Source organism: Ambystoma mexicanum, chromosome 9 (assembly GCF_040938575.1).
Source record: "Ambystoma mexicanum isolate Mex_15411 chromosome 9, UKY_AmexF1_1, whole genome shotgun sequence".
Lineage (NCBI taxonomy): Eukaryota > Metazoa > Chordata > Amphibia > Caudata > Ambystomatidae > Ambystoma > Ambystoma mexicanum.
The window spans coordinates 665,128,548-665,156,149 of NC_090931.1; the positions used below are offsets into that span (position 1 = coordinate 665,128,548).

General features: G+C 45.3%; 1 protein-coding gene across 1 annotated transcript in view; it reads right to left on the reverse strand.

Moving 5' to 3' along the window:
- The window catches only part of FLACC1 (flagellum associated containing coiled-coil domains 1), a 356,560-nt gene that overhangs the window by 157,315 nt on the left and 171,643 nt on the right, over positions 1 to 27,602 (reverse strand). The window contains exon 9 of the mRNA XM_069615462.1: positions 7,051 to 7,103. Within this exon, the coding sequence (XP_069471563.1) occupies positions 7,051 to 7,103 (53 nt within the window). The remainder of the gene's footprint in view (positions 1 to 7,050; positions 7,104 to 27,602) is intronic.

A 27,602-nucleotide genomic window follows, 5' to 3' on the forward strand; every position in this document is an offset into this window, starting at 1 on the left:
TGGCGAGGATGCAATGATTGGTATGAATAGTTTGGGATGCGCAATAGCGAAGTGGACGATGAGGCCGGACGTTCCCAAATACATGTTACTTCACAACACTGGAATTACGGGCTGGGGCACAGTGGATTTTGCAGGCTGCATAACGCACAGACTCAATGGAAATTTCACATGTTATGTGAGTATGGAAACAGGCGTTTTCATTACGGGATGAGGGAATGATGAATGGATGCATGGACAGATGATTTGATACAGAGTTTGCCATGTACAGGGCTTCTTGGAATCTATCCGCCTCCCCTGCGCTATGTGATGCAGGGCTGCCATAGTGGGACCATCGTCTATCTGGCCTTGTTGAGCCCTCCCTGTCTCGACGCGCCTTCAGACACTTGTGTCTATGCACGTTACCAATCCCATCTGATGGATTCTGTTTTAACAGACGCATGCACAGGTACACTCGTTTGTGATGGTGTTTTCACCTCGATATAGATAGTTATGATTCGCAAGTGGTTTTTGGGTGGTGATGATCCTTTGGAGTGGGCTAGCATGCATATGGCTGTGGATTTGGTGTGATCATTGAAGTGAGTAATTCAAATGTAGTTCTGATGGCCATACTATTCTTTTTCATTTCATTTGGTTGACAGGTATCTCCTCCCCTTTTGCCACTGCCATCTGTATGCCACTCCTGCAGATGGATTTTACTCCCGACACCTGCTGCTTCGTGTTAATCAGTGGAGCAGCATTACGATCTTATGGGACGATCGCCAATGGGCCACATGCCCTTACGCAGTACTAGTGGCTAGGAGCAACATTTCGGCCTTTCAGCTGGACTAGTGCCTCCCTATTGGGACGGCCCTGCGGTTCTAGGCGCTTCCATGTTGCCTTTTCGTACGAGAATGTAGCCCCTGTGTACCATGAAGGAACAGGGCGTCACACAAAAAGTAGCTGGTCATTTATTGCGGATGCAGCCCACAATGGTGAAATGTGTTTTGGAGTTCATGGCCTAATGGCTGTATGGACTTGGTGAATTTGTTGTGCATTAAATTTCTATTCTGATATGGACCGTGTAGCGTTCTTCTTTGCAAGTGATGTGGCATATTCCTATTTGGGGAGCGATGTATTGTGAGGAGATCTGCATTGGGTTCCAGCTTCGGAGTATAGTTGCGTGGTACTGTGCTGGGCGCGTTTGCCTACGAAGCCCAGTGAGGTCAGGGATAAGGGCTGCCAATATGGCTGTTTTGATGATGTCATGCTCAGGGGCGGGGGATTAGCTTTTGTGTAACAGATGCCAGTCAGCCAGTTGGATTGGTGGAATGATGTGATTATCGGAATATTGCTGGTCACAGGTGCCTGTGTTTGCGTGCGTTTCTTGGTGGGAGACTGAGGTCATGTCCATTTGTATGGCTTCTGTATTCGTGCCATCTGTGCCCTGCAGCTCCCATTGGCCCCTCTTGATATTCATTTGTTCGTTGGCAGGCATGGATGACTAGTACATTTCACTGGTTGCATTGTGTGCCTTCATTGCACCTACGGGGAGTTGTACAATGTGGCCAGGGAGCGGTGTACAGGCACTCAGTGGGGCCGTTTACGGTTGGTTCGCGATGCCGTACTTCTCACCATGGCGGAATGGTACTTTCCGCCGTGCTTGATGGCGTTAGGTGCATGTCCGCTAGGGTCAGAATTCGCGTACCGTTGCGCCATGGTGGTAATTACGGTTTGGCATGGCGCGCGCGCGCGTACTTGGTGCAGTTAGCGTTGGCGTTCACTACGGTGTCGCTAATGGCATCGTACTTTGCGGTGACGGGTAATAATCGCACCGAGCGCTATTCGATGGCGGTATTGCATTTCCGCCATCGTTTTTCGATTTCCGCCAGGGTCGTAATGAGGCCCTATGTATTTTGCTTTTCGCAAGTTGCAGTTATAGCATGTTTCTTTCTGGCGTTGTCTCCGTTACGATCCATCACAAGACATTCCATCTCGGTGTCCTCGTTCACTTGACAAAATCCTTGTGTCTAAAAGCTTGTGTACAGTGTAGACATGTTTGACCATGGCATATAAAGTGGCCCTCGATTTCATTGTGCCAAAATTAATGCTTTGTTGTAATGTGTATATCTTTCCTATCTCCATGGCATGCTGTTCAGGATGTTTGTTTGCATTTATGTGGTAACAAGTGCCCAGAGTACGGGATGCCATGTGAGTGGGTTGCTTTCCCTGCACTACTCTAAATTCTTTAATACACAGTTATAAACCCTCCCAATGGTATATATTTTGCCAACCTCTGAAGCCTGAAAAGTAGATCCACGCAGGCTTGACATGGGGCCAACTTTGCACCAGACCTGCAGATGAACCGGCCTGTTAAATCTCAGTTACCAGTTTTATTGTATGCACTACAGAGTGTAATTTGCTTTCTAACTGTGAGAACATTCAGCCATGTAATTGCTCATTCTACTATAGCCAGTAAGATAGCTATAGACGGTAAGATATCTCAGTGGGTTGAGCGCTCGCTGCTGCGATGTGTGTGTGTGATCTGCAGGTTGCAGGTTCAAATCCCGCCATGGCCAACTCAGCCTTTCATCCTTAAGAAGTGACAAATGAGTACCAACACAGGTTGGGCGATATTGTATGTATGTGTTTTCTATATAAAGCGTTTAAGCATAAGTGCTATATACTAACAAATAATTATCATTTGGCCTTGAACATCTGCTTGCATTCACAGTAATTCGGTAATATGGGCCTATACACACTGATATTAACAATATATATGGTGATCCATCATTCTTGTATGAAATGTATATCACATTACAGTGAGATCGTAACCACATGTTTCATAGTGTACTTTGGAACAGTGCTATGTGATGCCACTTCCTGTTTTGTCAAGGGGTGAAAGGTCGTGTTCCGCCACTTCCTGTGATGTCACTTTGGGGTGGGGTCAAATGAAATCACTTCCTGTGATGCCATCAGAGGTCAAGGGTTGTGTGATGTCACTTCCGCTACCCCAGGCCTTTTGGTGAAATGACTTCCCTTGCCAGGGCTTATGTAATAACTAATGCAGTAGCCTAAAGATATAGACCAATTAGGAGATTGGACAAAGTAAGGTTGTTCCATGTCACTCCTTTCTATTATTGCGGTAGAGCCTTTAGAAAGAACAAAATTCAACAAGGGCATCAGTGTACAGAGAAAGAAGACTGAGGGAAGGTAGCAAAGATGAAAAACTCTTAAGATTTTGCTTGAATCTGCTGAAATCCTGAGTCTGGGGAAGTGCCACCACCAATAAATTCCACAGCTTCGGGCCTGCCACGGAAAAAGCCTGACCTTCACAGCATTGAAAAACTAACTGGGCCAGGGAGGCCGATCGTAAAGACCTATAAGGATAATCTGGCTTAATCTTCTCCTGCAGAGCTTGGCAGCCTTTACCCTCCTTAACTCGATGAATGAGCCACAGGGATTTGAAATGGAGGCTGTCCATAGGAGATACCGGTAGCCAATTGGATAAGGTAGGATGAGCAGAGTAAGCGTCTTTAGTATGGTGAGACAACAGTTTTTTTTAAATCTACTTTATGCTGAACAGAGACAATCCGCGGATTCCACTGGCCAAGTGGAAAAGTGCATTCTAATAATTATCTATAGAGGTAAGTGCTAGACATGTATAGGCTAGTTACAGCCAAAGCCATCCTTGAGATGATAGGCTTCTACTAAACTAAACAAGATTATTTCTCAGATACGTTGTATTTTTAGTTTGGCCCTTTTTTGCATTCAATGAAAAGATAAGGAACTGATATAATGTCCATGGATGCTAGGTCCTTTTGGGAAGACAACTAAATGTTATTGGTTTCTCATAACAAAGTTGCAGAGGGGAGGTCTTTGATTACTGACATTTTAAAACAATCATTGTTATTTCTCCCTTTGCATGATTTTCCATGATTTTACACAGAAAAGCATCTTGAACCGACTGGCACAAATCAGAGAGACAGTAGATTCAATCCTTCCCCCATTTTCATTATAAGCAAAAACTTGATAACAGCTGACAGTCGCTTGTTTTTTTAAGCATGGCAGGAGCAATAATTACTTTGTGAATTTTGGAGATTAATCACAAGGCCATAATAAGGAGAATATAAAACTTTACCAAATGGGCAAGCCTTGCAAGAACTCTGGTATTGTGGAAACTGTTTAAAGGAAAGGATTTTAAAGCACCACGAATAAGCCATGCTTCACCTATAAAGCAATAGAATGTGAATAGATCAAACAATACACACATTCTTGGTGTCAGAAGATAGAATTTTTGATTTGAAGAATTGAAACAAACACTACTAAAAAGTAAGATGGATTTATGGTTAAGATCCACACAATACAAAAAGGAATGTTCTTTCACCTAAAATACATAAGCCTAATCACAAATTTGGTGTCAATTATCTGGCGAATTACCGGCAAACTCGATTACCGTTACCACCACTTGGTCCCGGGGGTTTAGCATGGGATCACATGTGGAGGTCATTTTCAATGTTTAGGAGTGCATAGTACTCTATAAGGTTTTCTGGCATTGAGGTAAAGTAGCTGTGCTCCATTCAAAAATGGCCCAGTATCACATGATAGCATTTGTCATCAATTTGTCAAAATAAGGCAAATACTACTTTACCGGCCAATAGTTTGAAGGACACACCCTCTCTGCTTTTGGATAGTTTCTATTAAATAAATCTGAGAAGAAGGTTAAAGGTGGGATCAGAGGGGTGCAATGTCAACATCGGAGAAGGGGAAAATGAGCAGTGGAGGTGGAAGTTGGAACCCTCAGGAGCTGGGGAACGAGATGTCAGGAAGATGTTGGTGAAAGCCAAATAGGGCTAACAAAAGCATGTAGGACAGATGGAGGTAAACCCCAAGAAGAGGTTTGTGAACAGCTAAATAAAAACTGTCTAGAAAAGAGAAGGAGGAGAAAGAGGATCAGGACAGGAAAAGGGTGGGGAAGACCAGTAAAGAAAAGAAGAATCAGAGATCATGGGGAGGGGAGGGCAGAGGGATCAATAACTTGTAGGCCAGCCTAGGGGGGCACCCAAGAGGACAGGTATCAGCCCTAGGGTGGTCTTCTAGTAGTCAGAGAGAAGGGTGGGCCAGGCTCCTCATTTCTACCTCATGCTCCTGGGAACATTGTCCCAGTTTTCGCAGAATTTGAAGATGACTCTCTGCCACCTGTGAGAGAATGCTGAAATCAAAGCATGCTTAAGAACAATACCCTCCAAATACATGAACAGACCTTAGTGAAAGCAGCCCGAAATCGGATGAAGACCCAAGGGAGACCGGTCATCAACCCACTGAAAGAGCACTTTGCTACCTGAAAGGTCCAGGCATGTCAAAATCACCTCTTCCAAAGGTAAAGACAAACCAAATCACTCTCCCGAATGCATGCTGAAAATCTCCATGATCACAGGCAAGCAAGCCATCAGAGGTGCCCTAATCAGGACAAACATTGTCTTTTTTATTCACATTTCATTGAAATTACAGTATAACGCATGTCCACCAAAAGTATAGTCAATTCATTGATGTATAATACAAAGATTCACATATATGTACATCTAAGCTACTACAAGCTGCTCTTATTTTTAAGGGGAGATAAAACATGACAAGACAAACATGGGAGTGCAGAGAAGGAAAAGGGGGGCACACAGATCATCTTGAGCCATATCTCAGACACTCATCGGCTAAACACTATTCTTCTAAACTCTAAATATCTGCTTCTTTCCGAACAACGAACTCAGACTATGGGTCTACATCCACTAACCGAACCCTCACCTGCAAACTGAAAAACACTTCACCAGACCCACTGCAGCTTGACAGGTGACACTGGCCACAAACACACCAGAACCAGGTGCAACTATGAGTTCAAAGGCAAATGAACGCTCCCAAGACAGCAACAAGAGAATCTGTTAGCCCAAAGGCAGAGATGCAAGACAGAGTCCCAGAACTGTGTGTGTTCCAAGCACTGTAGAGGACACCTCTCCTGCAGCATAACACCCAAGCACAAAGAAACCAAGACCATGATGGAGCCTATCACAAATGACAAGCTAAATGACCTGCCCACAATAAAACCATAGCTAAACAACTTGCACTAGGTTTACAAAGGGTCATGTCCAATGTCAAGGGTCTCTGCTAGCTGGAGGGGAGTGTAGGTGCATGGCAGACATGGAGATAAAAATGCCCACAGCTGTACCTTTGGGGGAATGCTCCTGTGGATTGGGATCCAAGGTGTCAACATCAGGGCAGTGATGGGAATCGTGGAAGGGTGTGCATAACATATCTTTGATCTTCCTGATAAGCATCATGTCAACAACAGCTAGTCTATGCATCTATGACTGAAAGTCACAGAATTGGCAACCGCTTTGTTGTTGAGCAGATACAAGGAAAACAAAGAACTGCCGCTGGATCATCACATTTGACAAACACATTTAAAATAAGCAGTAGACACGGGGCAGTTATGGCAGCCAACAATACCCTGCTCCCCATTACTTGGTGCTTACAGAGAACTGACAACAAAATACCATCTCGTCTGTGAAACATAAACAAAGTCACAAACCATAAAAAACACTAATGATAGAAGTGGAATAGCATGGTGTCTGAAAAATCCTTGGCAAAAAATGCAGGTATTGCCACACAATTACTTTGGTGAGGAGCCTGCGGTGCTGACCTACTTTCTGTACCTTTCATGAATAGCAATAAACAGTAGAGGCAAAATGAAAATAAAAAAAAAAAAATTCAGAAAAAGGTAAAAAGAAAATGCAGGAGAAACCATACACCCATGCTCTAAACATGGCAAAAATGTCTAGATGCACTGACCGTTTTCTACCATTTGGGAGGGGGCGCAGTTGAATCAGTGAGGTTGTGGGATAGGATGATGGCTATAGGGAGTAACGTTACTTTGGAACTATCCACCGGGATCTCCTTTCCAAGAAGGAGAATTATTTGAGTTGGTGGGATCCAGATGAGACAGCAGAGTTAAGGGGGGGAAATAACTTGTTGATGGCCTTTTTTTCAAATTTTTATCAATTTTTCTTATTCTGCTGGTCTAACCTTGTATGTCCTGAATGCGCTCTCCAAATACTCATACTCCTCCTTTAATTTCGCTGCAAGACAAAAGATGTTTTAATTATAAACAACATTGCACAGAGAGGAACGAGAGGAACACAGAGAATAACTTCAGTGTCAATTGTGGCAGATCATTTATTTGCATCTTTGCTCATATTCTGTAAAAGTCATTTTTTATTCAATATATATATATCCAAACAAACAGAGGAAGAAAAAAACCACACTCTGGAAGAGGCATATGACATCTTCAATGCTTAAAAAGCTGAAGTCAAGTAAACTTGTGTCCAAAAGTTAGAGACACATTTATTTTCAAAAATGACACACAGCATACACATACAGACAGAGGCAGGAAGCCATAGGGGGATCCTGTAATACGACGCGTTTCACGCTTCCCCGAGCACTATATATATATATGCATATATATATATATATATATATATATATATATATATTAACAAGTTACTTACCAACTGTAACGTTCTTTTGATTGGATGTTCCTCCCACATATTCCTCATCTTCGATATATCCTTACCTTCTGCTTTGCTGCTTCGTACATTTTTCTCTCTCCACCAGAGGGAGCTCCACTCGAGGCTGCGGCGTTGATGTCCCTCAGTGGCATCCGTCGAGTGCCGACGTCATCCGCTGTATAAATGCCTCGAGTGCGCCCATTGGCCTCAGTTCTGTTTTTTCGTATATTATAACCAACGGATTGTAGTTAATGGTGTGCCTCTTATGACCCAAGCCTTAAAAGAATTTAGAGTGTAAATCACGTAAACTGTACTGTGGGGTAGGCTGGGAGGGTTGATGAGGAATACGTGGGAGGAACATCCAATCGAAAGAACGTTACAGTTGGTAAGTAACTTGTTCTTCGAATGGATTGTGTCCTCCCACGTATTCCTCATCTTAGATAGACTCCCAAAGCAGTTTTGTATTGGATGTGGGAGTACAGAAATTTTAGTCATGTACAGAATGAAATACTGATTTAGCAAATAGAGCTCCTTAAGAAGAGGTCGAATCTAGAGCATAATGTTTTATAAAAGTGTGCATGGATGACCATGTGGCTGCTGCGCATATATCTTGCACAGGGACACCCCTTTGAAATGCTTTTAAAGTTGCCATGCCCCTGGTTGAATGAGCCCTCAGCCCATCTGGAGGATATTTCCCAGCCAATTTATAACATTCAGTTATAGCCAAAATTATCCATCTAGATAATGTTTGCTTAGCAAGATCTCCATAATGTCATCCGGAAACTCCCAATCCTTGTATCACAACCTCTCAGAAGCCATGCATGAAGGTTGAAAGTCTTGACCTCTGGATGGAGAACGTGACCTTCCTCTTGCGAGGAAAGAGCCTCTCTTTTTGGAAGACGTACTGGAGGGCAGATGGACATGTCCAGAAGGTCCGGGTACCACATTCTCCTGGCCCAATCCGGGGCAATTAGGACCATGGTTTTCCTGAACTTTCTCAATCTCCGATTACCTGAGGGATCACAGGGACTGGAGGAAACGCATCCAGAAGTGGAAACTCCCATTCCACCACAAATGCGTCTCTTAGAGCTCCTTCTCAGGGGAAATTCCGTTGAGCAGTACAGTTTGCACTGTCTGTTGACACTGGTCGCGAACGGATCCACTTGTGGGGTTCCCCAAAGGGCGAAGATCTCTTGAAGGACTTCCTGAGCTAGTTCCCACTCGTAGGAGACTGTGCTCTGCCTGCTCAGAGCGTCCGCCGCTGTGTTTTGCTCTCCGGCTAGGTGAACTGCTTGAGAGATCCCTTCTTGTATTGCCCAGAACCAGAGCTGCATTGCTTCTCTGCACAGTAGCAGTGACCCTACTCCTCCTCTCTTGTTGAGGTAGTACATGGCCACCGTGTTGTCCGTCATTATCAGGACATTCTTTCCCCGTATGGAGGGCAAGAAGACCTTCAGCGCTAGTCTGATTGTCCTCAGCTCCAATAGGTTGATGTGTAGTTTGGACTCCGATGGAGACAAAAAAACGCTGATTGTCAACTCGTTGGTGTGAGCTCCCCACCCTGTGAGTGAGGCGTCCGTTACTACTGTTATCTCCGGCCATGGTTGCCAAAAAGATTCTCCCAGGAGGATATGTTCCCTGCAAGCCCACCATTGCAGATCCTGTGCTACTCTGGTTGGAACTTGCAATAGAAAATTGGGACCATTGAGTCCTGAGGGCCCATTGAAGGGATCTCATCCTCAATCTGGCTTCTGGCACCAGGAAAATGCAGGAAGCCATGAGACCGAGCAACCTGAGAAAATCGAAGGCCAGTAGACAATGGGCATTCTGGAAATATATTACCATCTGCAGAATGTGGTGAGCTCTCTCTTTGGGAGGCGAGGCTTTGCCCGACCAAGTATCCAGGACTGCTCCGATAAACTGGAGTTTCTGTGATGGTATCATGTTTGACTTTTTTAAATTCAGAGAAAACCCTAGTTTGTGAAGGAAGTGGCAAGTTTTGGACAGATGTTCCTGGGCTTGTTCCAATCGTCCAGATAGGGGTAGACGTCAATGCCCCCTCTCTTCAGACTCGCTGCCACCACTGCCATCAACTTGGTGAAAACTCTCGGGCAGAGGTCAACCCGAATGGCAGAACTCGAAACTGATAGTGAGAATTGCCAATCGTGAACCTCCGGTACTTTCTGTGCTTGAGATGGATTGGCACATGAAAGTAAGCATCCTGAAGGTCCAATGATACCAACCAATCCTGGAGTTGGGGAGCCTGAAGGATCTGGGAAAGTGTAACCATCTCGAACTTATCCTTTGAGGAACTTGTTCAACCTTCTCAAGTCCAAGATGGGTCTCAGTCCTCCGTCCTTCTTTGGCAAGAGACATATCGGGAATACCAACCCTTGTTGTTCTCCGCTACAGGTACATGTTCTATTGCACCTTTCTGTAGCAGAGTTAAAACTTCCTGCAACAGGAGCGGATCTGGATTTTTTACAGAGTTGTATCCCGGTGGGTGATACTGAGGTTTCTTTTGAAAAGGAAGGCAGTAACCTTGGGATACTGTTCCAGTGCCCAAGCATCTGAAGTAATGCCCTGCCATTCTTCCAGATGATGTGAGATCTTGCCTCCCACTGGGGTCCTGTGGGGCAAAACCTCAGAGTGGTTTTGTGGCAGCTGCAGCAGCGGCTGAAGGGACAGATGCCGCTGCTGGGGCAGATCTAGCACCTTTTCCTCACCCCCGAGGAAATTTCCTTTGCCCTCTCTGACTGGCCTGTCCCCTTCCTTTCCCAAATGAGGAATAAAATCAAAAGGGATGACCCCTCGAGGAAGATGAGCCTGTGTAGGAGCGTTGTTGAGGTTGTCGTATAGCGGCACTGAGTGATTTTGCCGCCGCTTTGGAGGTCTGCAGCTTCTCCAAACTTTCATCCCCCTTGCTGTCAAACAACTTCGAGCCATCAAATGGCATATTAAGAAGCCTGGATTGCACATCCAGTGCAAAACCTGACTTTCTTAGCCACGCAAATCTGTGTAGCACCGTGCTAGACGCCATGGACCTACTGATGTTCAGCTGTGTCCAAACCTGATTAAAGGCATTCCCCCGAAGCCTCCTTTCCATCCCTTACTATAGACAGGAACCCATTACGCTCCTCACCTTCCGGGATGTGTTGAGCTGCCGCTGATATGCAGTCCCGAAGAGTATATGTAAATCTTGCAAGGGTGTAAGTCACATTTGTGGATTTTAAAGCCATGCTCCCTGATTTAAAAATCTTTATGGACCATGCATCAACCTTTTTATCATCCCTATCAGGGGGAATTGTAGGGTATGCAGCATTCCTAGTAGAGGTAGCTGCTTGAACTACCAATCTTTCTGGAGTTGGATGCTTACTTAAATATTCTGGATCTGAAGGATAGGGTCTATATTTTGATTAGGGGTGTACCGAACTTCGGCTTCCAGTAAGTATTCGGCCGAATTCCGGCTGAAAAAAAGCTATTCGGCTCCGGCCGAATACTTTGACATTCTCATTTGAATACAATACAACATGAAACTCAGTTTGCAAAACTGAATAGAATTAGACCAGACAAATTGCTATCACACAGCTGAAAAATATCTTATATTGTAATCTGCTCTTTAGGACATGTTTTGTTACAGATTCTTAGACATACAAGGTGCTCATCTTTTATACTTAGCCTGCAACAATACAGGAAAATCTTTTCTTTTGGCAATGTGCACTTTTTTTTAGTTGGAAAAGACAAACAAAGAAATGTGCATAGATACTTTCAGTTCCTGTCATGTCACTTCCCATTACATATGTCATAGTCCCCCCTTTTATTTTTTGAAGGACCTGAGTCCTGAGTTCAACATTATCCGATTATTTTATCAGGAATTATAAGTTGCATATGTTTGTGTATTGGCGAGAAGGAGTGGCTAGGACCAGTGAAAAGTGAGCAGCATTTGTTTGGGTGTGGTGAATAGGTGTGAGATGGAGTTCACACATTTTAGATTTCCTCTCGACTTGTATCCTGCATGAGCCGACATGAACCATTTTATACATTTCTGTGTGAGCTGCAAAGAAGTTTCGAATCTAGACCGCATCGACTTTGCAAGTGGATAGAGAATGCAATGCATCTGATTCACAACGGCAGTCCTTTTGCATGTGTAAAGCCTCCTACTTTAACTCGCACTGAATATGCAACAATCTTCTGTACATTTGGTCCCTTCATTTTGTTTAAATCAGCTTTTTTCTGGCTTTTATACTTTAAATAAAGATACTACATTAATTAAAATGAAGAGAAATAAAAGTATCAAATGCATTTAAATTGGTGCTTTGTTTTTTTTAATAAGTGTGTTTTTTGAAGTTTGGAACATGATTTATTAAATAAAGCAACTATATGATTCGGCTTCATATTCAGCTTCGGCCAAATAGTTGACAAACTATTCAGTATTCGGCCGAATACTAAATATGCTATTCGGTACAGCCCTAATTTTGATACATATTTCTTATTTACTGCCAGAATAGTTTCAGGGTTTTCCCATGCAGTATTAACTTTCCTTTATAAGGCTACATGAAAAGGAATTATGGGGTCTTGCTGAGGTCCTCCTGAACGGATGTCAGCATTGTCATCATCTTGATAGACCGATGAATTTCTGCCCCATCCCATGAATTCAGTTACCATCCATTTTCTATAACCTGCATCAGAATGTTCTGCTGGGTCAGGTTTTTCAAAATTCATATTCTGGAGAAGTATCCAGACCACTTGCTGATTGGAGGCACTCCTATAGATCTTGCATCTTAGATTGAGGATCAACTAATTCCTCAGGGACTTGTCTTGTACCAAATTTAACACCAGCAGGTGAAACCTCTTCTTCTGCCGAAGACTCTCCTTCATATATAGATGACATGGTCCTAAAAAAATCATGTCTACCTTCTGAATGAAACACCTTTTCAGGTGGTATAGGTTTTAACATTCGTATCGATTTTCACATTGGAATGGTCGTCGACAAAAGCGTCGATGGCGACGATGTTGTAGCCACTACCTTCAATATTGTCGAGGTAGTTTTCAATGCCTTTGAAGGAATCGTTGATGCTGTCAAAGGAGCTGTCGAGACCATCGAAGCAGCCTTCGATACAGTCAATTGTGCACTCAAGGTAACCTTTTTAGGTTGGGTCATCAACACCTTGTGCTCGACCGCCTTCGATAGAGGCTTCGAGGACGTCCTAGACGAGGACTTTGATGACGTATGAGTCTGATGCCATTTTCTTGAGTTCTACCTCCGATTTATGCACAGGTATATCTTTTCTATGAGGTGTCTGGGAAGACTCCCTGGATGACACCCTTGACAATTTTTTGTCGGATTTTCTCGTCTTGGATCTTCCCCTGTCACTTTTTTTGGAGCGGGGCCATGGTCTTCGTTAGACTTTTTTTAGGGGGTCTGAGCCGCATTCTCAACATTTTTTAACATAGATTCTCTGAAAGCTTCCCACTTTCTTGGAGAGTCATGTCTCGACTGACATGTTATAACTTCCTCAGACGACGTTGAGGAGGAGGAAGAGGGAGACCGGTGTCGTCTATTCTTCGCCTTTTTAGAAGACGAAGAAAAGGACTTCCTGGATCTACTCCTCAACCTAGATTTTTTATGATGTTTTACCAAAGACTCAGCCAAGTCTTTTCTCCCCCTCGAAGAAGACTTTGAGGATTCCTCCCCCACCGCCAGTCTACCTCTTCGCTCTTTTAAGGCCTTATGGGTCATCGACTGACAAGAACCGCAGTCTTCTATACGGTGGTCGGAACCGAGGCACCAGAGGCAATTCCGATGGGGGTCAGTCAGTGACATCTTTCTCCCACATTTCTGGCATTTCTTAAATCCAGTCTTCGGTGTGGAAGGATTAGATGAAGACAACATTATAGTTCGAACTGAAGCGCTGTTTATATCGATCTGAAGCGAAGCTAATGGAAAAACAGCACTGAGGCCAACGGGTGCGCTCGAGGCATTTATACAGCTGATGACATCAGCACTCGATGGATGCTGCCGAGGGACATCGACGCCGCAGCGTCAAGTGGAGTGCCCTCTGGTGGAGAGAATTATTTTTCCGAAGCAGCAAAGCTGAAGGTAAGGATATATCTGAGATGACAAAAAACGTTAAAGGGACGCGATGGGACATCTGTGATGTCATCTTTGAGGTCATGGGTGTTAGTCCTTGCAGTGCACAGTGGTAGCGCAAATTATAGTTGCGTACCTTACCATAACTGGCGAATTTCTGGTGTTTTTCGGTTTTACCTGTAACCATAACACCCGTGTAGCAACGTTTTTCCATTGAATTGCATAGGTTTTTTAGTAGTGCAATTTAACCACAACCAAGTCCTTTTAACAAAGTTCTTTGTTGGTGTATTTCATAGGTTTTTAGTAGGGCAGTGGATCCACAAAGTTCCTTCAGTATAGATTTTTCAGTGGAGGTGATAGTTTTTTGTAGCGCAACTTAACCATAACATCTCGTAAAGAATGTTTTTTTGTGGGTTAATTTCATAGGTTTTTAGTAGGGCAGTGTATCCAGAAAATTCCTGTACCATAGTTTTTTCAGTGCAGGGGATACGTTTTTAGTAGTGTAACGTAACCATAATGTCCCGTTAGCACTGTTTTGTGTTAGTGAATCTCATAGGTTTTTAGTAGGGCACTGTAACCAGAGCATTGCTTTAGAATATTGTTGTCTGTGAACGTGAAAGGTTTGTGGTAGCGCCACTGAACCATAACGTGCCGTTATCAACATTTGTTTATGGAATCCTTGGCTGCCCTCATGACGAAAAAAAGTGCAAAGTGCAAATGCTGATGTGTATGTATCCATTATTGCTACCCCTTCGCTGTGCTAATAGTGTCTCTGTATTTCAGAAATTGAAGTTGTACATGTTAAATGTTGGGGAGTGTGTGAGTGGTTCTTTTTCTGTTTAGAATGCATGGTGAGTCTGTGGCACAGAGTACTGCATCAGATGGCTCCAGGGGAGTAATAGGGAGGTTTCCTAGGGAGACCGCACCTGGCTGCCGTATGTGCAATCACAATGCAAGTTGCCGTTGGACTCCAGTACTGGGCGCATCTTCTAATGCACGTTTAAATAGTAGTGGGTGCACACGTCTGTCTGGTGCACAGGTATGCACATGTGTAGGACATGCTCTGTGCGCTGCTAACACCGCCCCTGTCACCAGGCCTACGGATTAATACGGTAGCCTACCACATTTGAAACAGTCATGGCGACTACATGGGTTGCTGTGGAAACCTACCTATAGATGGCTGCCGCACGCCTGGCTCTATGAGGCCCACTGGAAAACAAGGAACAGCAACCTCCAATGTATGGTGGCCGTGTTAAAAGTTGCATTATTTTCATTGATGTACTGCTTGCCTTCCCATGACCCATGAAACACCGTCTCTGCAGTGAGGAGTGTGACGGAAAGTGTGAAGGGGTCGCCGGCAGGTCGCACAGTTGCAGCAAACATTTAATTGCAGGTGTAACTGTGTGCTGTGAGTCTACACAATGGCAAAGCTGGTGCACCTTGGTCAGTTACATACAAGTGCATGTAAACAGAAATAAAGAAACAGCAGATTGTTTGCAGCACAAACAATATCAGTCATGCTTACAAAAGTAGTGTAGGCTCATGGGTGTCGCTGAATAGTTCTCTTCCGGCTGCACGCAATGAAGCTGCTTTTCAACTTGTTGTAAGCATTCCTTTATTGCACAATGTATTCATGTCCGTGAATGTTGCTCCTACGGCTAATGGTGTACCATGAAGTGTCCATACTGCATGTGGTGAGAACTGAAATCGAAGCACAAGGCACCAGTGGGCAGCGTACTGCCCTACCAGCAGTGCAATTCGATAAATGCATGTACAGCATTCTGCACAGCTGCTCCGGCCACCAACAGGAATAGTTGTGTATGGCAACGAATCCGTAAAACATCCTTGCACACCATATGCTGTGCTGCAGACCCTTACCTACCAAAGGCCATTATATTGTGCATGTACTGTGACGCTCAACTGTATAAAGGGAACGTACTGCAAAGTGCTTGGAAAGGGTTTATACAGGAGCATGACAATAACTGACGCCTACGTAAGTGAGGGCAACCCAACATTTCCCCCCGTTTGTGCATGTCCCCTATATTAGGCCTGTAGGTGGTGCCTCTTTCATACCTGGCCTTGGCTTCCTTTCCTTCTGTGTGGTATGTTACAAGAGCAAAATAAATGGAAAGCAATAGGAAGAGGAAAGAATGAATGAAAAAAGCTGCTTTCAGAGTTTCAAAAGCACAAATAGACGTCTTCACAATGTACTATGCTTCCTCCATTTCCAGACGAAAACAAAAATAACGCTGCCACATCTGTGTCTGCGTAATGGCATAAAAAATTATCCTTCCATTTGGAAGCATGTGCATGCCCTGGCCAAGTGCCTCCATCGCAAATAGTACAGAAACGCAAGTAACATATTGTCCACTTTTCCCTCCACAATGAAGAACAATAATGGCAGCACGATCGCCCATCACCAAAGTCTCAGAAACAGAAACCAAAAGCTGTCACTGCTGTACAGGTACTCCATACCAGTAGAAATCCACATAGTACAATGCAAAATGTGCAGCCAATGCACAGTGTGTTCCAATGACTTTCAAGCAATATATCCCATATTCCCCCCAAAACCGTGCACTGTGCCTCGTGACGCGCACAGCCATAACCGCAACTTCGGCATTTGTATCGACAAATACACCGTCTATAACACTTTGTGCGTAAAAACCAAACCCAGAAATGTTATGCAGCAGTGTTGTAGCGTGCACCGGGACATTGCTATTCCCTTCTGCTAAAGGGTCCGATGTGGTAGTGCAACTTTGCATGTATCACGATGTCCACGGACCTATCATGCTGTGCGTGCGGGAGTGGGGTAAAAAAAATGCCACCCAGTGTAGGGGATTCCATTTGTAGTGGTGGCTCTGAATAGAGCCGTTTTGTAATTTTTTTCTTGAAGGTGGTTCCATAGAAACAATTTCTTTATCCGGTTTTTATGTTTATGTTTGTTCGCACTTTGCCTCACAGTCTTACAATGGCATTTTCAGTGCAGTATGTAGATTAGACAACAAAATGTCATTGCCACTGGGGGACAATGAAAGCCCATTTCCATTCAGAAGGTGCACATATCGATCACCAATGTTGTCATCGTCACAGAAGTACATCCCAGCAGCACGCAAGAACTTACACATGCTTCTGTTGATAAGACGCCTTTCGACCTCTGGCTGACTACAACATTCATTGGAATACTTATATAGTGGACTTGGTGGTATACATGAGAAAATCCCCTTTGCAGTGGGAAAAATGCGCTTCACTGCTTTCATCATCTTTTTGAGGTGACGGCACACACGTAAACAAGCTATGGAACCCAAAAGCAAGGCTCCATTGTGCACGACCACTACGTGTACAGTGCCGAAAGTGGCCACCCGTCGACATTCTGCAAGAAAATGGGCCAAAGTACACACCCCCAAAGCACCACAAAGCCTCCACTTCCTCCAAATTCAAACTGCCAGTAAAGCCTCTTTCGCCGGCATACTGGAGCAGATCTTGCACAACAGGATCCCCCACTATGAAAACTGTGCGGCTCGCCATCTCTAACAGTCTCACTACATAGAGTAATCTAACTAAATATGGCCGCCCTTTCCCTCACGCACACCCTGAGCACCTGATTGGACAATTTCCACAGTCGCAATCCCATTGGCCAGTATGGTAAGAAGCGCAGATTGTGGCACGTGCTCTCTCCATTTAACATTAGCGATTCGGTAGAACAGTTTCCTGCGTACACACCACACCCACAAACGTTGTTGCACAATACCTCAGCCTCCACAGTCCCATTTTCGATGGCCACCGGCCTCAAAATTCCCAGATGACACTTTCGTGCTGCATGCATGCGTGGGGGAAGTAATGTCAAATAGGGTAAGGGCATTCGCCTGTACGGATGGCTCTGAAAAGAGCCGTTCTGTTTTTTTTAAAATGTTTTTTTTTTAATTATCTGGTTCCACACAAATAGCTGGTTTTCGGTTTCGTACAGTTGTGGGTTTCCTTTTCGACCTCACATTCTGGGTTTCCTTTTCGTCCTCACATTCTTACAGAAACCTTTTGAGTGCATCCTTAAGATGAGCAAACAAATCAATATTACCAATGGACAACGAAATGCCATTTCATTGGACGAACTCCCCATTTGCAGAACTAATTATGTCATTGTTACAGAAAAACATGCCACGAGCGTACATACAATCAGACATGCATGTGTTAATCAGACACCTTCCAGCCACTGGCTGGGTACAACAGCCAATATATGTAGTCCATACTGTTCTTGGTGATAAGGCAGTGGTTAAAAGCCTCTTCACTGCATTCATCAGCCTCTTCAGTCGACGGAGCAAACGTAAACATCACACGTAACACAAATGCAACCCGCCATAGCGCATGACGCCAACGTGCAGAGTTACAGAATTGGCCACTTCTCTGCAAAGTGCATGCATGTCCGCTAAACTGAGGTCATCCACAACACGCCACAATACGTCCACTGCTTCCAAACCGAAATTGCCATTAAAGTTTATTTCCTGGACATACTTGTGCAGATCTATCACAAACCCCTCACCCAAAGGTAACACAATGCATTTCTCCATGTCAGCCATCCTCACAACGCACAGTACTGAATACCAGTATTACCGCCCCTTCCTGTCACCCACACCCTCAGTACCTGATTCGATAATCCCCACTGTGCCAATTCCATTGGCCAGCATGCTGAGAAGCGCAGAATGTGACACGTGCGCTTCCCAAACTACCATGAGGACCGTGCCTCAGTAAAGCACCACCAGTCCTTCTTCCCCGTCGACCATCCTCTTCCCACCACACCCTTATTGAGTGTTTTTAAGTAGCGACACACGCATTCAGCAATGCTGTCCAAGACCTCACCATCTAACACTGTCAGTTCGCCACAAAACTTCCTATCTACCATTACAAATTCTGCCTACAAGTGAGCTCTTCTTCGAAAGCACGTCCAGTTCAAACTTCAGTGTAACATTGCAGGATTTCTGCATACACATTCATACACATGAGCAGCCATCATCACAAAATAAAGGTTTGAAGGTTTTTAGTGGCAGTATATGTTGTACTCTGTTGTAAGTCTGTCTGCGCACGATATCTGCCCCTAAACGTCCATTAAGTTCTTCAAAAGCACACTGCTGTCCGCCCATATACTACAATGAAGTAGCAAATTAATGGCATATCCTTCCAACGTTTTCATTTACCCATATCATACAGTGTATTAGCGAAACATGAAGTCTCTTTCGTTCCGACAATGCTACGAAATGTATTCCCCAGTAACCCATCTCCTACACACATCCTTAAAAGATGGCATCAAAGCCACCACTCTATGTGTCTTACCAACCTAAAGGCAGTTCTCAGAATGTCAGTGTGTGCACGGGTGTGGTTCTTGTGCCCTGCACTATTGCCACAGCCCTTTTTTAAATGTGCCAGCTTTCATTGTGCGCCCTCAAGAACTCATCCATGAGAGGACTGTGCAACTTGTCCTTTCTCTGAACACCAAGGATGGTATGTCTGTTCAACTAAAATATATGCATAAGCTCCCAGTGCCTGCAAGGAATACAATGAAAGCCCTGTGAATTATGCAGAAGACATTCTGGTGCCTGGACCCTGAATACCTTCCACTCCAACTTCCTAAATATGTGCTTCCTCAAGCTCCTTCCGCATCCGCCTCTTACTCCCTCATGGTTACTTCCTTCTGCTCACAATCAGTTGGTGTTAGATGTCTTTCTTCTGCTGGGGCCTCCCTCTGGAACAAGATCCCTGCCTCCCTGAACCTTCAGCACAACCATCTTAGGGTCTGGAAGCTCCTGTAAAGTCTACCATGTGAAACTTCTTCTCCCCCTCCTCTCCCCTGCTCTTTTGCTGCCTACAAATGACTGTGCATGGCTTTCCTACCCACTCTGTAAGCTGTGCCGCAAGCCACCTCTCTCCCAACACTTCCACCCCTGCACTGGCTTTCTGCCAACCCCCACACTTTGGGACTGTTTTCTGTAACCCTAACAGTTCAGCCATCACTTGATGGCTACACTTATCCTACCACTTGCAAGCACCGGTCGTAGTTGCACTTACTGCTATTTCTTCTTCTTCTTCCCCTTTACTCCGCTTTGGCCTCCCCCTTCCCATTCACTTGCGCACTCAGTGTCACCTGGCCTAGTGGAATCAATGTCTCTGTTTGGCCTCTGTGCCGGCTCCCTTTCCTGATCGCGCCTTCACACACTTGTGTGTATGCGCTGTACAAATGCCACAGAATACCATGCCACATCATATCATATGATACACACACTGCGTTCATAACAGGATGGCGGCCACGTTCCTTCTACACTTCACAGAATGGTCTTTCCATTGTAATGCATGTACTGCAAATGTCGGAAAAGTCATCCCACTAAAAGCAGCACTGAATGTATGTTAGCAACATTAAGCGAGTCTGTGCAGTGCATGCATACAAAGAGGATGCCATGCCCTTTACCTTGCACACTTCACCATAGCCTCCTACATTTCAGAAGACAAACTGACCTTCTGCCACAGTATTTGTGTACACACCACAATGCCCAATGGCTTAGCCTCCACAATGGCAATGAAACAACTGCCACCCTGAAAACAGCCGCATGCGACACGTGTAATCCTCAAAGTACCGCATATTCTGCGCAGTCCCTGTGCCCAACATGAGGGGGAAGGGGTCGGGACGGGGGGACTGACACAAGGTAAAATAGGCTAGGGGATTGTCTGTTCAGTACTTTCTCTGAAAATACTTTTTTTTTTAATTGTGGTCATTTTGGTATGTATGTGTGTGCTTACATTTTTTCTTTCTCTCTTTTGCTTACTGTCTGTTTGCTTCTCCTCCTGACATTTCTATCGACTGAAAGTGAACGCTTCTCTTACGTTTCTACAGGATTCTGGCAAACAAAACACCATTGCCAATGCAGGTAAAAGAAAATACCATTCCTTTGCAACCACTAGAAATCTTGCTGGTTCTTAATGCTTTCGTAGTCGGTACAAAATATCCCAGCACTGCACATAAAGTCACACATGCTTCTGTTTATCCAACATCTCCCGACCTCTGCTCTGGACAATTTACACCGCCATAGTCCCAAGCTCTGCGATGAGAAAATCACGTTGGCAGTGGGAAACATGTGCATCACTCCGGTCATCAAGTTCTTTCAGTTAGCGAGCAAATGGGAGCACAACATGTAGCCCAAATGTAGTGCTCCACAATGCACGACCACAACAGTTACAACAGGTGCCACACATTTGCAAAGGAGATCCATGCACCTGAAACCCCACTCAGACTGTGCCCCAAAAAGCCTCTGCCCCTTCCAACTGCAAGTTGGCAGCAAAGCCTTTTTCCACGGCATACATGCAGAGATCATGCACAAAGGTATCACCCACAATTAGCACTCTGCGTCTCGCCATCTCTGCCAACGTCACAGCATCCAGTTTTGGGTGACAAAATTACCACCCCTTCCTGTGAACCACACCCTCCACACCTCATTGGACAATCCCCAAAGTTCCATTTGCAAAGGTACCATGCTCAAAAGGGCCGGATGTGGCACGTGCGCTTTCCCAGCTACAGCGAGGGCCACGGCCCTGTAAAGCACACATTTCTCCAACACTCCCTGATTGGCTGCGGTCAAATTTTCTAACAGGCATGCATCAATCACATACTAAACCTCTGCATTGCACACTATCATTTCTGTACACCACTCCATATTTACCATTACACACTCTGATTGCACGTTCCATTTGCTTCCAAAGCCCCTCCACCAGACACTTCAGCTACAGGGTTCACTATTTCAGCATGCACAAAGATCCTAATCGCCACCCAGCACACCTTTGCCCATGCACACAACAGTCCAGCCCTTGCCTACACCCAGCAGCATATTATGGATCCATGCATGCTACCATGTGGGCAGCTAACATTATGCACAAAGGTGTCATACGTACCGGCACTTCTGCCCAACTCCCCCCCCCCACACCATAAAACACCCACTCATGCCAACAGGTCACAATCGGCACATTCCACAAACATAACAGAGCCTCCACCACCCCTACACACTACCATTCACAAAGTGTTGTGTCACTGCCAACCTAACCACAACATTTCACGTATTTCGCCATGTCTGCACACTGCAGAGTAACCAAGCACATATAAGGTGCACTTCAAGAATGCCCTCTTCCATACTAACAGTATGGAAACACTGCACACAGTGCGTGCCTTTTCAGTGCAGCATCTCCAACCACACATCAAAAACTTTTCCATGTTCGAACAGTGAACTCACCTGCAAAACCAAACATACACGCACTCCAGCTCACTTCTGTTGCTCTATGGCATCTACAATGTGCTCCACAACCATTCTTTACAATTCATGAGCCTCTACCTAATGCACAGTCAAAAATACATTACTGCCGTGGGTGTACTGAAGTCCTAGGCTCTAAAGTGCATGGCCTTTGCCCGGCACCCAATAGTCTAGGCCTTCAACACACCCACTGCAACGTAATGCCACCATCCAGGTCACCATTTCACCAACTACGCCATTCCAGAAACACACCACTTCACTCCTACCCAACCTGCACACCGCCATGGAGGTATGCAGCAAAACATTACAACAGCTACCAATGCAGTGCAATGAAACACTGTGCAGCCCTTGCCCACACCCAGCACATCACTGTGCATGCATGCCTGCCACCATGTGCCAAGCTAACATTATAAACACAAGTAACATACGTACCGTCACTTCTACCCACCTCCCCCACACCATAAAACACCCTTTCACCAAAGCACATCACAATTAGCAGAATCCACAAACATACCATTGCCTGCACCACCCCTACCCACTGCCATTCAGAAACTTGTGTCACTGCCAACAGTCACATCACCTGCAAAACCAACATGCATGCATGGCAGCTCACTTCTCCTGCTCTATGGCGTCTGAAATGTGCTTCTCAACCATCCTTTACAGGTCACAACCCTCCAACTGATGCAGAGTAAAAAAAATAAACATTCCTTCCATCGGTATGCTCAAGTTGTACACTTGTCAGAGCATGGACTACGCCCTACGCCCTTTGGCCATGAACCGAATAGTCTAGGCCTTCAACACATCCACTGCAACGTCATTGCACCATACATGTCACCGACTATCCACATACACACCACTGCCTCTAGCACTCCTACCCGACCTGCGTACCGCCATGGAACTATTCAGTAAACAATATCAACTGTTAACATAATGTAGAAAGACAACACTGTCTCCTGCACCCCTGTGCACTTTCATTCACTTACTATGCCCGTACCCACTTCCATTCACAAAGTATTGTGTTACTTGCAACCTAGCCACATGCTCTTCTCAAAATTGCCCTACTCCAACCAATCTGCACACACTACACAATGCAAGCAACACCTTCTACCGACTGCACAATCAGACATGCATTGCTGGGGTGGATATGCGTAATCCCTACGCTCTTCAGTCCATTCACTACAGCCTACGCCCTTCGGTCATGCACCCAATATTCTAATCCTTCAACAGACCCACCACAACTTCATGCCCCCATGTGCCCAACTACCAAAATCCATCCGCACAGCACAAATACCCGTGCTACCACCCACCCTATGTCATATGCAATTCACTCCACTTCTCAAATGCACCTGCCACCACTCACCACGGAAAGAGTTTGCCACAAACATGTCGCGCCACAAGCTATCGGCCCATTACAACAGCTACCTCCAATCACCACACAAAGTACTTGCCTGTCTACGTACCCATGAATTGGTGCAATACGCACTAAAACTACAGCCACTCCTCTGTCTTCTTCCACCTACTTACATAAGTCACATTAACCACTTTTCACTGCTGCACCCTTTCCCTCCCTTCCTGCCACAAACACATGTCGTACGGTATATTTTGCAGACCGCACTGCCCTCCAATACACCATGGCAGCGTTTGCCGGCAGCGTTTGCCTAAAAATGTGGACACAGAGCACGCTTCCCTCCAGCCAACCACTGGCCGTGCCCAAAGTTCTCCGACAGCACGCCGCACTGCAAGCCAATGACACTTTTGTCTGCGCAGCGAACAGGGAAATGGGTCCGCTGAGAATTTTTCGGGTTGTACATTTCAGTTCTTAGCAACAAAGGTACTGGTCGGATTATAACTACATGGCCGCTACCGCAGGCCGTGTAATATATATATATGATACATTACTCACCTTAATAGTATTTCTGATGCTTGTATCGGCTTAAATTCCCATGCTATGCATAGGCTGACATCTAGTGGAAGCTACAGAGTATTACAGTTGTTGTTTTCGAAACTCGAAAAGGGACGTCGACAGGGCGTGCCAGTAATACTATCCCTAGTGTGACGTCTACTGTACCCATGGTGCATCACGCGTCGAGGTCCCTCAGATGGTTTGGTTTCTGACATTAGGTTGCATGAAGTGTAGCGCGAGTACAGGTGTAGTAAAGCAGATATGAACATACACAAGGGGGCATCCTACCCTCCAAATTGCAGTAGCAATTTCTTGCAGCATTTATTCAAACCTTCTAAAGATAACAGTGGATCAAAAATCAATTGTGTCACTGAGAAGAATCCATTCATACACAGAAACTAGTTGCATCTGCCTACTTTATTTGGCTGTAGATGTAGGTTTAAGAGTGTGTGAGAGAATTTACAAAGCATATGATCAAATTAACACAAATTAAGTCATATGTACATTGCAGTACCCACAAATGGTTGGCATGTATACTAATTCACAAACACTGGTCAATCACGTGAAATTATTAAGAATTCACTAGGTACTTTACTGCAAAGTGTAAACATTACATCAAGTGTCTTTAATTCAAATTTCCAAATATAATGAGCTAAAATATCATGCGCAAAGAGTGCATATACTTTATGCTAATTAACATTAGGAGCCTGGTATACTCTTGACTAAATGTAGCACATGTCAAAAACAGGGTGGAAGACTTTATGCACTTTCTACTTGACTAAGTGCAGAGTGCCAGGAGTTTGATGTGTACCCCCTCTAGGGGTAAGATGGAGACCTCTAGGCAAGGTCTACCAGAGCCTGGCAACAAAATTGGGGTGGACCGAGAAACTGGTTGACGTCTAGATTGAAGTTTAAAAACGCTGTGTGGTCCATAATCAGGGCGACCCCTGCGGGTGAAGCAGCGAACACTGAAGTTTCGGCTTGTCTGGTTGAGAGCCTTCTTCTAGGGCCAAGCGTTAGTAGGTCTCCCTTTGAATCAGCTGTGGAGTATACAGTTCAAATCATTTTGCAATGGAGGACATGTGCAGAATGTTCATGTCTGGGTGAAGGTAAAGCAGATTACATATCAGATAAAACCCGGAAAACATCTATGCACCTTCTACTCCAAGGGGAGGAAGGATGGGCACATGTGAATCTAAGCAGATACAAGCATCTGAAATACGATTACGGTGAGCAACGTATCCCTTCTGAGGCTTGTGGAATCTACTTAGATTACAGCAGTGTTTGGAGAACGTGGAGGGTTGTGAGAAGGTACAGCGGCAAATATATGTTTTAGTACTGCTTGTCCCACCTGGGAATCTGCTTAAGAGTGAGTGTCAATGCAGTAGTGCAGAGTAAACGTGTGGATAGAGCTCCCTGTAGCTGCTTTGCAAATGGCGTCCAGCGGGACGTTTGCAATAAAGGCCAAGGTAGCTCCTGTACCTCTGGCGGAGTGAGCTCTTGGTGTGAAAGGCAGCGTTTTGTTTGACAGAGTAGCAGTATCTGACTCTCCATCTGGAGATGGCGTTCTTGGAAACGCGGTCTCCTTCCCTGCCTGGAGTTATGGAGACAGTTTTTTTTTTAAAATAATTTTGTTATTTTATAACAACCAAAACCAACAAAGTATAACTTACACACCCGACATTTTTGGCTACAAGAATCATGGCATTCCTTATCTGTATTCTCCTTAATGTCTTCCCCCCTCCCTTCCCCGTTAACTTGATCTCTCTACCTTGTACCTCTGGCCCCCGCTGCTCGGGGTTAATTCTCTTCCTGGTTCTCTTCCTGGTTCTCGGGCTGGTCATCATCGCTGGGGTCTCTTTGGGTGTTCCCATGCAATGAGGCTATCATTTGTCTCCATTCCATCAGTGGTCCTACTCCTTCTCCCTCCTCCTGGTAGCCGCCTCGTACCATGCCACGGTCTCCGCAGCTGCCCACTTTAAGAGGTCCCTCCACCACAGCTCTAGTCTGGGTCTATGAGCGGCCTTCTAGCTCATGGCAATCCTCCTCTTGCCCAGGATTTATGCTAGGTCTTTGAGTTTGCATACATGTCTAAAGTTACGCGGCCTGGAGAAGCCCCCCAGCATGCATGCCCATATAGATTCCACATCTAGTTTAATCCCCTTAGATAGCTTGTGTTTGATTTCCCCCCAGAACTTCCCGACCTCAGGGCATGCCCAGAACATATGGATCATCCCCGCTCCCTCCTCTCCACACTTGGGGCATTTTTGTGCCTCTGCGTTTCCAAATGTTGCCATCATTTGGGGGGTCATATACGCTCTGTGGGTAACATATAGTTGGATCTGTTGCAACCTGCCATTTCTGGACACTTTCTTGTGGTATCTTTGGGCCCTCTCCCATTGCCCATCTTGCATGGCCTCTTCCGCCTCCTCCTCCCAGTCCCGCCACAATTTGAGCAGCTCTCTTTCCACTCTGGACATTATTAGTTTGTATATTCTGGATATTTCATGCCCTCCCTCTGAGATGCCATATCGTTTCAATGGCAGTATCCGGTGGCTCTGCTAGCACTATCTCGGACCACGTTTCTTTCACCCTTTTGACTATTCTTCTATATGTGATATGCTGTCCCACCTGTATCCCGGTTTCATCCATTATTGTTAGGAAAATCCGTAGCCTCCCCCTCCTGCCAGATATCACCTAGGGTGGTGAGGCCCACTGGCTCCCAGTATATCCGGATCGCTTTTTTTAATTGGTCATCTGCTCCACATAGCGCCACGAGTGGTGCCTACGGGAACATGGGATCAGGCTTCCTATGGTCCGGCACACCTTGTGCCAGATTTCCCAGCCCAATGTTATCAATCTCGGCCTACCCCGTATCTCTGGCTTGGGTAGCCAGATTGGTTCTCGTAGGAAGTATGGGGCGCTCTTGTCCTTCAGCAGCCTGGATTCTGCTGTCTCGTTCTTCGCCAGCCACCTAGCTATGTATTGTAATTGGGCCGCTAGGTAGTATACCTCAAAATTCGGTAGATTAATCCCCCCTCTGTCATACGTATTCTGTATTTTCCACAGGACCACTCTGTTTCTCGTGTTATGCCACAAGAAACCTCTGCACATGCTGTGTAATTTAATGAAGAAGCGCCTGGGCACCATGTGTGGGATGTTTGTGAAGAAATGCAGTAGTCTAGGCAGGACCACCATTTTCAGCAGGGCCGCCCTCCCTACCATGGCAGGGGAAGCTTCGCCCAGAACTCCATGCTGTTCTTGACACCTTCCACCGCTCTCTCTGTATTGTGCTTGTGCTCCGCCGCCACCGTGTGGTAAATGTTAATCCCCAGGTATCTGAACGTATTGGTCTGCCAATCTATCTGCAGTGTGGGCAGGGTTGTCTGTGGTGTGCCTCTGTATCTGCACAGGGGGAACATGCCCGACTAATTCTGTTAAAAAAAAAAAAAAGGACTAAAACATTTTGACTGTAATTCCCGATAGAGCCGCATAGCGCTCGATCACTTCTAAGATGTATTGTAAATTCTCCTTCGGGTATCGAGATACAGGAGCATATCATCTGCATATAATGATATTAGGTGCGGTCGCCTTTTGGTGCGCACCCCTACCTCACTGTATTGCTGTCTTAGATAGATTGCGAGCGGCTCAAGCACAAGAATATACAGCATCGGGGACCATGGGCACCCCTGTCTCGTGCCTCTACTTAGTTGCCACTTCTCTGAGATGATCACTCCCGTTTTTACTCTAGCTGTGGGGGAGCTATATAGCATTTTTGCCCACCGCAGGTACCCAGA